At 41.3% G+C, this 14,081-nt stretch overlaps 1 protein-coding gene across 7 annotated transcripts in view; it reads left to right on the forward strand.

The window, feature by feature from the left end:
- The window catches only part of RALGPS2 (Ral GEF with PH domain and SH3 binding motif 2), a 232,884-nt gene that overhangs the window by 107,993 nt on the left and 110,810 nt on the right, over nt 1-14,081 (forward strand). For all 7 annotated transcript variants that reach the window (XM_006267261.4, XM_019500255.2, XM_019500254.2 and 4 more), the window contains 2 exons: nt 3,239-3,331; nt 9,811-9,937. In XM_006267261.4, coding sequence (XP_006267323.1) covers nt 3,239-3,331; nt 9,811-9,937 — 220 coding nt within the window. The remainder of the gene's footprint in view (nt 1-3,238; nt 3,332-9,810; nt 9,938-14,081) is intronic.

Here is a 14,081-nt window from a genome sequence, read left to right on the forward strand (position 1 = left end):
TTTCCCTCTGTGGGATTGAATCTCATTGCCATTGGTCATATCCTACATCTGTGCCCACTCTCTTGCACAGCTGATTTCTAATCGTGCTCCCATTATCCTCTGTTTTATACCCTTTTGCTTTCAAAATGGCATCTCTGCTAAAGGTGTAAAGATTTTCTTCTCTGCTATGAGAAACACCACAGTTATGAGTTACACTTACTGCTTTCTTCCCAAGCTTTTCCTGTAGTGTCTCTCTCCACCTCCCTCCACTAGCTGCGGAGTTTTCTTGCTCCCATTTTGCTCTGCTGTGAGCACTTTTAAAGTTTAAAAAACTGAAAGTTTTAAAAGTTTAAAACAATTATTTTTGTTTTAATCACAGATACGGAAAGTTTGGGGATTTTTAAAGCTCATTAGAGAAGTTACATTGATTCACAACTTTGTAGGGCACTCGGCTTTTCACAGAGCTTTAAAATTTGAAGTAAATGTCTCAGATTAGGCATTGGATACCTTTTAGAATGCATAAATATTTTAAGATGTCATAATATCCTGATTTTTATAAAATTAACTCCAGAATTCTATTAATTTTGCAGTGTTCTTTAGACTGATCTGTGGGAAACAAAAGCACTACTCAAGGCAGAGGTAGTGCTCTGTTTTGGCATGAGCATTAAAAGTTAAAGCAGCAATCTTAGGAGTATCTATGCATCTAGCGTAACCCTTGTGCTCTTGTCTAGCTGGAACAAGTTATCTTGATAAAGAGCAGAATTCCTGTATTGTTGATATATACATTGCCTTTTTGAACAGGGCTCCTCTTCGTCTTCTGAGAGTTTGTCTCAAGGTAATATCTTCTAAGATGAGAAGAATGCATGCAATTACTAAACAATACCCTGTCTCCTTCCATGCATCTTTAAAAAGAGAGAGAGAGGGAAGTATCCAGAGATCCACTGTGCTGGCACTGATTCATTTGAATGTTAAAGTAATGAGTCATGCATACAGCCCCAACTCTCACATACTTCCCAGAAAAAATACAAGATGGATATAGTATGAGTTGTTTGGAAAAAACCCTTGCCATCTTCCTAGGAAAGTACAGACTGGGCAGAGATGGTAGAAACAGCATTCCAAATTGTAGGAAAATCAGTGTTTTATTATTGTGGGAATACAGACTGTAAGGGATAGAACAATAAGTAGTTATACTTTTCCTGATTTTTTTTTTCTCCCTTTAATATCCGTTAACTGCAAAGAAAGCAGTTATCTTCAGAGTATCTGTCAGATCTTGGGAATGGAGAAGGTGGAGATGGACTAAAGAAGATGTGGTCCATTAACTATTCAGTTTGTTATGACTGAGGGAACATAAAGACAGATCTGTGTGGAGAAGGTTTCATGGAATGTTTTCAAAATATCTAAAATGTAGGCTAGATTCTTAAGAAAGGTATGCATAACCTTGGAAAGGAACAAAATGTAATCATTGCAGAGAACAAAACAGCTATGACAGTATCTCTTATTTCAAGAGACAAAAACTACACCTTGGCATTCTAATGTTCTGTTAAATGTAGAGATATGTTGGGACTGCCATTTCTTTAAACATAATTTTGGGTTCTTTCTATCAAATGAAACTCCACAAAAGTCAGAGAAAGAGAAATCCTTGAGTGAATTACCGCCAGAGCTCATGAGCACTCCATGGTATAGTTGTGCCCCACTTCTATTGTTTTAAGTTCAAACTATGTTTTTTAATTTTTTTACTTTTATTCAAGTATCTTATCTGTATGAAATGTATTTTCTAACGACTTGTTTGAAAAACCTTAATTTGGATATAGTTCAATCCATAGATGACTTGGTATTTGCTACTCTATGCTGTTTGTTCTTAAAGAAACCAAAAAGCACTTTCTTAATTACAGAACAATTATTAGGCACAATTGCCCCTGGTGTATAAAGTAGGAACCTAGTGCATCTCTTCCTTGTTTCCTTTACTTGGGGTATATGATAGGGGCACCTTCTCCATTATATAGAAAATGTCTTCACTTTCTGCTTTCTCTGATTCTCCATCAGACACTTATCACATCAGGCATGTAATGATTAGAAACACCCAAATCCCTTTCAGCCTCTAAACAATGCACTCTGCTGAATTTTTTTAGTACCTAGGAGTAAAGTTAAAGTACTCTTCTCCCCACTTCCAGTAAAAAAGCTTCACAGATGAAGTAATCTGGGTTGCCAAAATTAGAGGAGGAATCTTTACTTCTAAAGGGGCCAAAAATAAGTTTGTGTGTCTTATCAATGGCCTTGAAACTTGAAAACATCTTTTAAAGCCCTCAAAAAGCCTAGGAGGCTGGCACTGTATAGCAGAACCCTCTTCATAGCATTGCACATCTGTGACCACAGCCCCAGCAGTTGATATTCTCATACTAAGCTGTTTAGCTACTGGTTGTCAGCAATGAAAGAGAAGGAAGTGGAACTCCATGTTGTGAAGGTAAAATGCTTTCCCATGCTGATAGAAACTCTAGTTCCATTGCTGCAACTATGGGATAACTTCTGTTCAGATTTCTAGAGCAATTGCTTTTTTTTGTCCTGAGGTTCTGTCGCCACAGCAACCATTTTTTGGAGATTCCTTAGTTTAATGATTGCCTGTGAAGGCTAAGATGGCTCTTCTCCCATCAGTCAGTTACAGTTGTCTGAACAAAACTGCTAGATTTCATTTTCTGCTCTGTTAGCTATATTGAGGTACCATTAACAGTTCTGATCTTATAGAGCCAAATCCATCTGCTTGCATGACTCAATGCATATGCATCTTCCTCTCATATTACTTTCATGGCTATGGCACAGCACTTTCTCATCCATGCTGCCTTGTACCATTTAGAAAATAGTGCAGACAAAATTGACAGATGCTATAAGAGGAATCATTGGAGTTTATCATTTAGATAGTCATAGAATTCCTGTAGTTTGACATCTATCTCAGAATGGCTAGCATGACAAATCAGAGCGTAGAACAGAACAGCGGAACAATGCACAATGCTGTATCTCCCTAGGCTTCTGAGTGGTTAATCTGGGCAGACAGAAGTGTGTGAATGTAAAATGATGAAGTAGGAAATTTCCATAATGTAGTGTGGATGCACTTTGGTTTGCTACAGTCAAATTACAACTTTTAGAACAAATGACTAGATTGCATTAACATCACTGTATATATTATTTTTGGGTATTTTTAATTTTTGTGTGTGTTTCTTCATTGCAGTTGAAGTATTTTTCAAGTTATTCTTATTTTCATCCTCAGAAATTATACGAGCTGAATAACCTGCATGCCCTTATGGCAGTGGTGTCTGGATTACAAAGTGCCCCCATCTTCAGATTGACTAAAACGTGGGCGGTAAGTAATCTAAGTAGGACAGTAGGTGACTCTTAATTCCTTCTTAAAAATAAAGATTGTAGTATATCCTTCTGTAGTCTGTTTCAAGGATCCAATGATTATTTCAGATGCACTTAATTCACTTGTATTCTGTACATTATTTCTAGTGCCTCTAAGTCTACATTTTCCTCTGGAGCTTTTTTCCATTTTGGCATAGACATTTTTTCCTTTGAAAAAGGTTCCCTGAAGATTCAGTTAAGTTCAGAGGTTCTAATTTGGCCAAATGCTATTTTGTATTAGTTACTGGAAAATTGAGTGCCAAAGAGGTCATATTTTAATCATTATGGGTTTTACACTGTTGGAATTTTTCATCTGTAAAGAATACATATTCAAAAACTTTTGAGTCAGATTCCATAAAGATGTATATATTTTTATTTTTATCACTGATAACTGGGCTTAATTTTTTTCCAATTTTTGTCCATTGTATTCTATATGCTAACTATTCTAAGCAGTGCATTTGCTAATTTTGAAAGAGAAATTATTTTTTCCCACCCTGCCCACTCTCTCTCTTGACTAAAATGGTAATAAGCTGGTGTTTGCATACTAATGTCAGTGATTGGCACAACTTTGGGCAACGTGCTGACCTAGTTGCAGGTTCAGAACTAAGAAAAATATTCAGCCTAATTCTACCATAAATTGTATGTCTGCATAGCCATATAAATAATAAGAGATGAAACACAGTATTTTCAAGCCTGATTACTTCAGAGTTCACCCAGAACATGAAACACTCCAGTATGTAATACAAATTTTAATTAGTTTGTAAAAAGAGGTAAAAATTTTCAGGGACCAGTATGTTAGTGGCTAGAAGTCTTTGCATGCTACAAGAGTTACTGTATCCTAGCAAGACAGACGCATTAAAGGTAAACATTGTTAGCTGACATTATTCTGTGAGCCTAACCATCAGTATTCAACCAGGTATAATTTTGCCATTGGCAAGTTAGGCAAACTCAACAAACACCATACAGTTCCTTATTTTTTGCATTGATATACCTTGTTTTGAAAGGTCTTAATACTTTAAAATGCACTTACTATTCAGAAGTGTTCTTTGAGAAAATCTTCACTCTTGGTCTATTTTTAATTGCCTCCCTTCAGTTTCACCAATCAGCATGTTTATACAGGATAAAGTCATGCATCTCTGGAATCTATCTGAGAAATCCAGATCCTAAATGTAGACAGCCCTCCCTATTCCAACCACTAAAATATAAAATAATCCATTACTGGAAAAATCTGATGAATTGCATGTCTTTTATCTTTGGGCAAGTGTTTTTTAAGATTTCAGGCCTTTATAAAGGAGCCACTTCCTGCACTCAATCTGCATGAGCTTTTGCAAAATAGGTCGTCTAGAAACTCCCATTCATGTATTCTGCAAGCCTCAACAGATCCGTCTCCTGAAGCTTGTGTAGCCTTGTTCTCAGTACGTAAAGGACAAAGAAATGCCACCTACAAATAAGGGAAGCTGAGCATGTACCAGTATTGTCATCCAAGGAATATGCCATGCAGTTCAGCTTGATCCACATAATCTGTAATTGAGGAGGACAACATTTTCTGTTTCCTTACTTGATCATTTTGTAAATCTTGTGACTTCAGCCACCCCTTCATGAGTGAAGCTATGGAGGACAAAATAGGTCATGCACCCACCCATTTTAAAGATATTGGGTTCATTAAGGTAAAGCCACCAAACAATTGTCAGCTTCTAAACATCAACTCTTCCTTTTAACATCTTAATAAAACTGTTCTTGGTAGAGGGAAACCGTAACTAAAGTGAAATGAATAGAAGAGCTGAAACAATTAGGGAGCTGCAAGAATGAGAGTTTTTTCAAGTGAAGCTCTGAATCATCCACTCCTACTCTATAAACAGTTATGCCTGTTGTTGTCTCCCATCACATTCAGAAGGGTCAACGACAGATAGTCGATCGGCCAGATCTGGCTTGCAGTCACTAGATCTGGTCTGTACCCATGCCCACAACCAGGCTGGTGCTGGGGCTGGGGCTGGGTAGCTTCCAGCTGTGCCTGCACTGCAGTGGCGGCTGGTGAGAAACATCAGCAGTGTAGATGAAGCTTCTGGTTCACTAACCTAGGAGCAGCTCCCTACCAGCTGGAAGTTGTATCTGTAGTGCAGCTGTGGAGTGAAGGCCCAGGGAGTAATGGTGGCGGCAGCAGCAGCAGCCTGGGCTCAATTCCAAGCTGTCCAGACGTGGCGCAACTTCCCCTGGGCTGGAAGTTGTGTTTATGCCCCAGCCTGGAATGGGGGTGGGGGGCTTGGAAAAGTGGTGGTGGCACTTCAGCCAGCATGGTGGTCATGGCCTATGGGTTGCAAAGGTTGCCAGCCCCTCACATAAGGTATATATATGTATTTAGAGCAGTTTCAAAAGGCCAGCAGCTGTTAACATTCTAATTGTCAGGGGCAGACAAGCCAGGAATGATACAAATGTAGCAAAACCACTCTCACTTTACCACTCTTTTATTCAGTTAAACTTGGAGCAGTAGCATAAACTGAGTCAGGGGTAATGGCCAGGGGTGCCAGGATGGCAGTACCTGGGAACCCTGCACCAGCAAGGCAGCATACAGGGAGCGAGCAGCAACTGCTGCTATCAGGAAAGATGCTTGTGTGTGGGGTGTGTGTCCGTTCTCCTCCACTCTTCAGATGCTTGACAGAGCACTCCCATTTGTACCTCTATGTCTCTGCCAAGACACAAAAATCACTAATTATGCATTTGAGCTTTGCTACATGCTCATGTTTGTCTTCATGAAACAATTAAAATGTAACAGCTGCTGGCCTTTTGAAACATTCCTCTTTTGAAACTACTCCAAATATGTGTCTATACCCACAGATACTACTATTGCTTGTTTTCTGGATACTTGGGGGGGGGGGGGGGAGTCCATTTGGACAAAACAATTTGGAAGGGAAGGAAAGGAGGAAAGAAAATCTAAGGACCATTGAATGGGTGCTTTTTCTTAAACATTACCTGTGCTCTAGTCGCATTCTCTACCAGATTGCTCCTACATTAAACAAAAGAAAGGGAACCTGCTATGCATACCATCCCCTCCATAAGGAACTGCATAAGGAAACCCTTGAAAGGGTAACACTTTTGGAGAACCTCTCAAAGACTTTGAATGTAGGAATCAGATTTCAACAGTATTGTTTCTTAACCCATATTTAAGAAAGCACAGTTGACTGTCAAATTATTGCATTGCAATCAAAACTTTCAGCATTTCTTTTGTATTGTAAAAGGAAGCACTTGTGTTTTATTACTTTCATTCCAATGGAGTTATAAAATGCCTCCCAAACACAGAACATATGTCAAAGCATGATGGAATGAAAAATTTACCTAGATTGTCTTATTAGAGTATCTACTGCTTAATTAACTTAAAATTTAAATGTAATATCCTGAGCTTTGAGGTGTGATATAATACTAGAGAAAAAAAAAAAGCTAGACTTCCTTGCTTATACGTTGGAGCTAGAACTAACAGCATTTTGAATGTGTTTTCAGCTCCATATATTATCCCTGGAAATCTGTAGGAGCTCTAACCTGGCAATGTGTCACAAGAGATGCAAAACACCAATGTTAATTCAAGCTCTGTCCTGGATCTTCAGAGAAAACAGTTTTTTGGAAGACAGGTCTCTCTTTAAAGAAGAAAACTGATGATGTAGAATTGCATTGGAGTGTTGGTCATCCTTGTGATGGTTAGTAGGTAGAAAGGTAGACAAGAGTAAAAAGAAGTAAAACAAATAAAAATGACATGTTTGCCAAAATACATAGATGAGTTCCATCGCAGTCATGACCACACAGGTAGATTTTGATTTGAAAAGGAGGGAATTTGCATGTAAAATCTTGAGGATATGTACCTACACAACTAGAGTTTCCCTTAATTCCACTTATTTTAATAACTAGCTACTGTACATCTTTATATATAGCTGAAACTGTGGTTGAGCTGCTAGAACACCTTGTCTCCTGCCAAAATGTACAATCCAAACATTTTTCTACACTTCCTTAAATCTTGGCCCTAAAATGAAATAAAAACTTTAATGTGGCTACTCAATGGCAGTTCTGTTAGTTACCTCAAGTACAGCATTTTCTAATTTTGTAATTTATTCCCTACACAAAGAGCTCAGCTTTAGTTAAGAGCCCAGGAGGGAGCAGGGAGGATGGACTTGGACTAAAAGACAGATTAATGATTTAAGTTTTGTGTTCAAAACTAATGATCTTTTAATATGAATGGAGCCAGTAAAACTGCTTTTTTTGCTGTCTGAATAATATATACCAAGTAGTGCTCGAACAGAAATATTTTTCTGTGGAGAAGACTGATCAAGTCTCTATTACACCTTCCTTTTCCAAGGGGAAATTCTGTTTAAGCATCTGAATATCGGTGTATTTGCATGAGGCAAACAGATTTTTTTTAAATAATGTTTTAAACTTTTTTTTATCAGCCTTAGTTCTCCTGTTCCCTTCATTGGAAAATAATCTTTAAGATTAAGGAAATCATAAAAGCATCTAAGTTAACCAAACAGGCATGATTATGAAATACAGATTTATTACAGACTTCTTTCAGGAGGGCATCGATCTTCCCTGGAGGCAGCCCAGCTTGCTTTGGGAACAATGGGAGGAGATGGTGGTTTTAAAGGAGGCATTTGTTTGTTTTTCATTAAACACCTTTTAGGTTCACTTCTGTTGAAAAGAATAGCAGTTAGCAACCATTCTGGTTCTCTATGGAAATTGTCTATAGTAGAAAATTGGTTATTACCAGGGATTCAGATTTTCTCTGTTTAAAAAATCACAAATTCTCTGATTTTAATCACAGACTTTAGAATGAAATGCAACTATTTATAAGTGTCCATTGAACACAATGTCTTATTGATATATTTACAGTTTTAAAGCAATTAGGAAGTTTACCAGTGCCTCAGTCATCATTACAATAAAATAAATTCTAAGTACTTACAAATTTTGGTATTTGGTTGTGGGGGTTTTATCATGGAAAACCAGAACTTGTCTTGCCCCCTTTGCTTACCAGGATGCAGGTCTAGGCCCTTCACTCCCAAGCCACAACCTCACTCCTCCCCCAGCCCTGTTGAAGGGGGGCCCCTAGCTGCCAGGGCTTTGGGGTCAGGGATCTGGGTCTATAGCCCCCTGCTCCCTGCAGCAGTGCCCAAGCCCTGGCTGCTGCCTGCAGGAGGTGGCTGCAGCAGAGCAGAATGCGGAGCCTGGCTCCCGGTCCCCCATGAGTGGTGCAGCCGGAACGGAACCCATTGGTGGGGGGTGCAGACTGCCTGCTGTGAGCTTGGACTCCCCACCCTGCTGCCACCCCACCCCCCACCCCCCGGACCTCTGTAGCCCAATGCGTGGGACCTGGCACAGAGCAGAGTAGGGCCAGGCAGGGAGGCTCGTTGCTGCCATTGCAAGCCCCATGCCACCATGGCAAGGCACCCCCAGGCTGCCTGGCAGCAGTGAGGGGCACAACTCTGCACCACTACTTCCGCTACTACCAGGCAGGCAGAAGGAACCTTGCCACGGCAGCACGGGGCTTAGTCACAAAGAGACACCTTGCCTGGCCCTGCTTTGCCCTGCTGCACTGAGTCTTGCCCGTTGGGCTGAGGAGGCCCTGGGGGGAGGATAGCAGGGCAGGGCAGGGAGCCGAAGCCTGCAGTGGGCACCCCACCCCTGTCCTGTGTACTGATCTGGGGGGCATGTGCACAGTGACGGGAAGTCAGGCCCCCCACACCCCAGGCGAGCTGTCCATGTCCCCATCCTGCTCCCTGCTGGGGCCCTGTAGCTATGCATTCTGGCCCCTTACCTGTGGGGAACTGCTCTCCAAGCTGCCTGGCAACCATGTGCATGTGTGAGTGAACACATGCGCATGGTGGCCCCTTGCCTGACCACCTTCCTCCTGCTCCCTCCAGCCCATGCAGGCTGTAACTCTGCCAGCCTGCAAAGAGCTCCTTGCAAAAGGGGAAAGTCCATTTGTTTCTCCATTAAAATGAAATTCTGCATGTTTCTTGGTTAAAAGGGAAAATCCACATTTTTCCCTGTTTTCCCATGCGAAACAGAAAACCTGTATCCCTGGCTATTACCTGCTGCAAGATAACTTTTTATTTGTAAAAGGGGGGAAAAAATTACTAATGGTAAATCAAATTCAAATGTAATCAGTGCATTAGATTTCAGTGATTTTTAACTGTGGAAATATGAAGAATTCTGTATTACTTTTTTTTTTTTTGGTCCTTTATCATAAAAATGATCTGACCGTCCTAAATTTTTAAGGGACCCATTTAAATGCTAATTTTAATTCATGTCCTAGCTATTTTTTCTTGTAAAAGCTCAAAATTTATTCTGTAGATGAAGACAATGTATTCTTTACCACAGAGCATTGAATCCATATTTTAACTTCAATAGTCATCTCAGTTGTAAATTTCTAACTACAGTCCTTCTAATTTTCTCTTTTTTTAGTTATTGAGTCGAAAAGACAAAGCTACCTTTGAAAAGCTGGAGTATGTTATGAGTAAAGAGGATAATTATAAGAGACTTAGAGATTATATCAGCAGCTTGAAGATGACTCCTTGTATTCCTTATTTAGGTAAGCTGAACAATTTTATGGGTGGTATTAACAAGAAAATACTTACACAAGCAACTAGAAAAAAGAGAAACCTATTTTAAGCAGTATATGAGAATACAAATATAAATCTAGTTGGCTATAAATGTTTTGTATACAGCAAGAAAAATATTTCTCATTCATTTTTATATTTATATAAATAAGTGTGTGTGTGTGTGTGTGTGTATACAAGTGCTTTAAGATTTTACATGGAGTATCATTTTTCTTGGAGATGGTTTTTCCTTATGTTGTGTAGATATAATGATTGGCTGATGGTGGAGTAGTTAGACTGTTATGCCTGGCAATACTTTTGAAGAACTAAACATTTGACTGTGCATAGATATAATGAAAAGCAGTAAATCACTAACTTGACAGATAAGTATTAATTATAGACTATTTATTTTAACTGCTGTGAAACCTGATTTATACTGTATGAATTGACACTTGAATTATATTGAAGTGACCAGGATAATTAGGTCATTGCTATTAAAGATAAATAAAATAGCTGATGTGCAGAGTTAACTTGAATAATTGAATTACCTTCCTATGTTTTAAGAAAACTTGACCAGTTCATTTATTTTCATTGCATATTATTTCTTATGTCTTGACAAAATAGAGCATTTTCATCAGCTTTTTGGAATTACTTGCTGAATCGAGGCGAATTGAGCAAGATTATTATAATTTACTTTTAATATATTGCTCATATTTTTGGTTTCCTTGATCATATAAAAACATCAGTGTTTAACAAAAGTGTTTGTCCAACTGCTTCCCTCTTCCAGCTCAGTCCAAGGTTAGCAGAGTTTCACTTAATGATTTGTGTTACACATCTCAGCTGTTTGTATGTCTGTAGTTGGAATAATCTCCAGTGGCCTGCTGTAGTATACTGGATTTTAATTTCACTTCACTCTAAATGTAATAATTTTTCTGTTTAACATTGCTGGATTATTTTAGCTTCTCCGTAACCCCAGACTCTGGAGGCTCTTCTTTGTGTTGAAGTTTTCGTAAATGTCACAGTAGGTGGCAGGGAATGCCTGGCCACTCAGTTTCCACTATTTTATTTGTCTTACCAGCAGCGGACAGGTTTAACTACATCTTCAGGCGTTCTGAAGAGAAAAATATGACTGTTTGTTTCCATAATTTATGGTAGTGTAAGAGTAACGTAGCTGTGATGGTCTAGAGCAGGGGCGGGCAATTATTTTGGGCAGAGGGCTGCTTACCCAGTTTTGGCAGGCTGTTGAGGGCCATATGGCAAGCTGTTGAGGGCTCCTTGACAGGTGCCCCACCCCCTGGTCACCATCTTGGGACCAATGTCCCAGGGTCAGCACCGGTGCGGCCCAGAGCGGGTCACAGGCCGGCAAGGGTCTGTGGAGCCGGGCTGGGCTGCACCAGCTGAGAGGGGGGAGCTGGCCCAGCTCCATAGAGCCCCTGCCAGCTAGGACCCCGCGCTCCTGCCACCCTGCTCTGGGTCCCGCTGTCACTGGCCCTGGGACACTGGTGTGGGCCCTGTGTTCCTGCTGGCTCCCTGCCTGCTCACACCCAGTGCCCCCCAGCCCCGTGGTGCAGGCAGGGGTCAGTGCTCAGCCCCGACCCCCCTGCTCACCAGCAGGGAAGAAGTTGGTGCTGACCATGGGGAAAAGTGGCCCGTCCCACGGCCGGTGCTCCCTGCTGCAGGCATTCACAGCCCACACAGAGCTGTCTGGAGCAGGCACAGGCAGCCTCATGGGGGCTGCAGCGTGGGGCACCAGCCATGCGGTGGGTGAGGGCCCGCCTTTCTCTGCACGGGGGAGGAGCCTGGGAAAAAGCTGAGTGCGAGGGGCAAGCAGCCCCTCCTGCACCCCACAGCTGGTGCCCCACGCTGCAGGCGCTCGCAGCCTACATGGGGCTTTCCAGAGTGGGCACAGGCAGCCCCACAGTGGGCTATGAGCAGTTGCAGTGCTGGGCACCGGGTGTGGGTGGGGGATGGGCCTCTTTTTTCCCCCCCCCCCCTTTCTGTACTCCTTCCCTGCCCGGGGTCTCCCCACCACTTACCTGAGCTTCCCACGCTGCCAGGGCAGCCACGTGCTCCCAGCCCAGAAACAGCAGCTGGGGCTTCTGGCTGGGGGACGGGGCCAGGTGGGCCCCTCTGTTTTTGGAGCCCACCGGGCTTCCCCTGGGTCCTACTGCCCTTGGTTCCTGTCAGTTTTGACAAGAACCAAGGGCAGAGAAATATTAATTTTCTACACTTTTTTTTAAGGGGCCCCACGGGCCGGATAGAATGGACCAGCCTGCGGGCCGTATTTTTCCCACCCCTGGTCTAGAGATAATGTGTGAGGCAAGGATTTCTTAGGGTGATATCTTTTGCTGTACCAACTGTGTAGTTGGGATAAAGTTACACAAGCTTTTAAATGCAAGACATTCTTTGTCACGTGAGACAAATAGGCGAGACCTGATTTCTCTCCCTGTAACTTAATCATCTTAAATGTTCATTATATCTCAGATTTCTTTTACCTATGAATTTTACCCATCAGATCTCACTTATCTTCTATTTTGTAGCAGTCAGTATCCTTGCTGCTCAGGAATAAAACTCTGCCAAAAATCAAAGACAAAAACATTTCTATTTTCCTTCTACTTCACTGCCCCTTTATTGAGTGTCTCACGTAGGGCTTGTCACAGTCAGTGGGGGGTTCCAATTCAATTCAGAGAAATTAAAGGGTCTCCTGATTCAATTCGGATTCAGAGATTCAGCCATTGAATCGGTCTCAATCTCCGCTGAATCGAATCGGGGACCGAAGCTTTGTGCAGCTCTAGTTAGCAACCTTTTGGGAGCAGCACCCTGAATTGATGGAGCTCAATCCAAAGACGGGGTTTTGCCTGTAACCTAGCTACCTAGTACTTGTAACCCAGCCATGACTGATGTCCCAGCTTCATGGGTTGGATTAAACTTGGTGGGTTGCATGCCATCTCAAGGCTTTAGGTTGCTTACCCCTAGGAAGAGAGAACACATTAGTGCAAATCTTAAACTGGGCTCTGCCATTTTTAAACTGGTCTGTGTGACATACTTTTTTTCTGTTGCAAGTATAGACTGGTTCTTTGTGACAAACTTCTGCTCTGTTATGGGTGTAGATCAGTTTCTGATCACTTATACCAGTAAAAGTGTAATGTTAGTACGTGGCACACTGACGCGGCAGGAGTGGCGGCAGTGCACCAGACATAACGGGAGAGGCGGTGGCCCGAACAGGCAAAGACACCTGTTTGGGCCTCTCAGGTAACCGGCATATTTGGTTATCTGGCACCCCCCCACCCCATTCCCCAAGGGTGCCAGATAAAAAAGATTTTGCTATATGTTAATTCTTTTTTTCTGAAGCAGAATATCATCCCTCTCAAAAATGTGGTATATAATGGAAATTCTGAAAAAACCTTAATTACCAGTGTGCTGCCAGATGTCACAGTAAAACAAGTGGTCATATTAATAAAAATAAGATGTTTTCTTGGCTTTAAATGCACAACCCCTTGAAATGGTCTTCTATGTGTGTTTCACTGAAGCTGAGATCAGCTGTGCTAAATTGTTAGGAGGAAACCTTGAAGAAAGGTTATAAACATTTGTCTGAAGAGCCCTTCTTTGGCAAATACTAAGGAAAAATATTGCTGTGAATGATGAGAGAGTGCTCTAAATCTGAAAATCGTTAAGACTACTCATTTGTTCATGTCAGAAATTTCAGAACAAACTTAAGAGGTTGTATTGGGGATTTGGCACTGTGGTGGCATTATTTCTGTAGGAGAAAAATAGAGCAGTGTGCTGCAAAGTGGAATAGAACATTACAAATATGCATCTTTCCACGTATAATTCTTGTCATCATCCACTTGTATAACGGGAAGACCATACAGTTTATGCTACTAAGGATATAACTCCTGGGAAAGAAAATGTGCTGAAAAATATCTTCAGTTATGCAAAAATTGGAATCAGTTAATTGAGAAGATGGTCCAAGTCAGCTGACTATCTACCCCTCCATGGGAACAGGGTTTTTTTTTTTTGTGGCTATACAAATCTTCTGGGGACTATATTTTATGCAGAGTTCTAGGTTATAAGAACATTAAGATGGCTCAGTAAAATATTCAAAAATTGAAAAATGCTAGAATTGTGGTTGTTCAT

Source organism: Alligator mississippiensis, chromosome 5, assembly GCF_030867095.1.
Source record: "Alligator mississippiensis isolate rAllMis1 chromosome 5, rAllMis1, whole genome shotgun sequence".
Classification (NCBI taxonomy): Eukaryota; Metazoa; Chordata; order Crocodylia; family Alligatoridae; genus Alligator; species Alligator mississippiensis.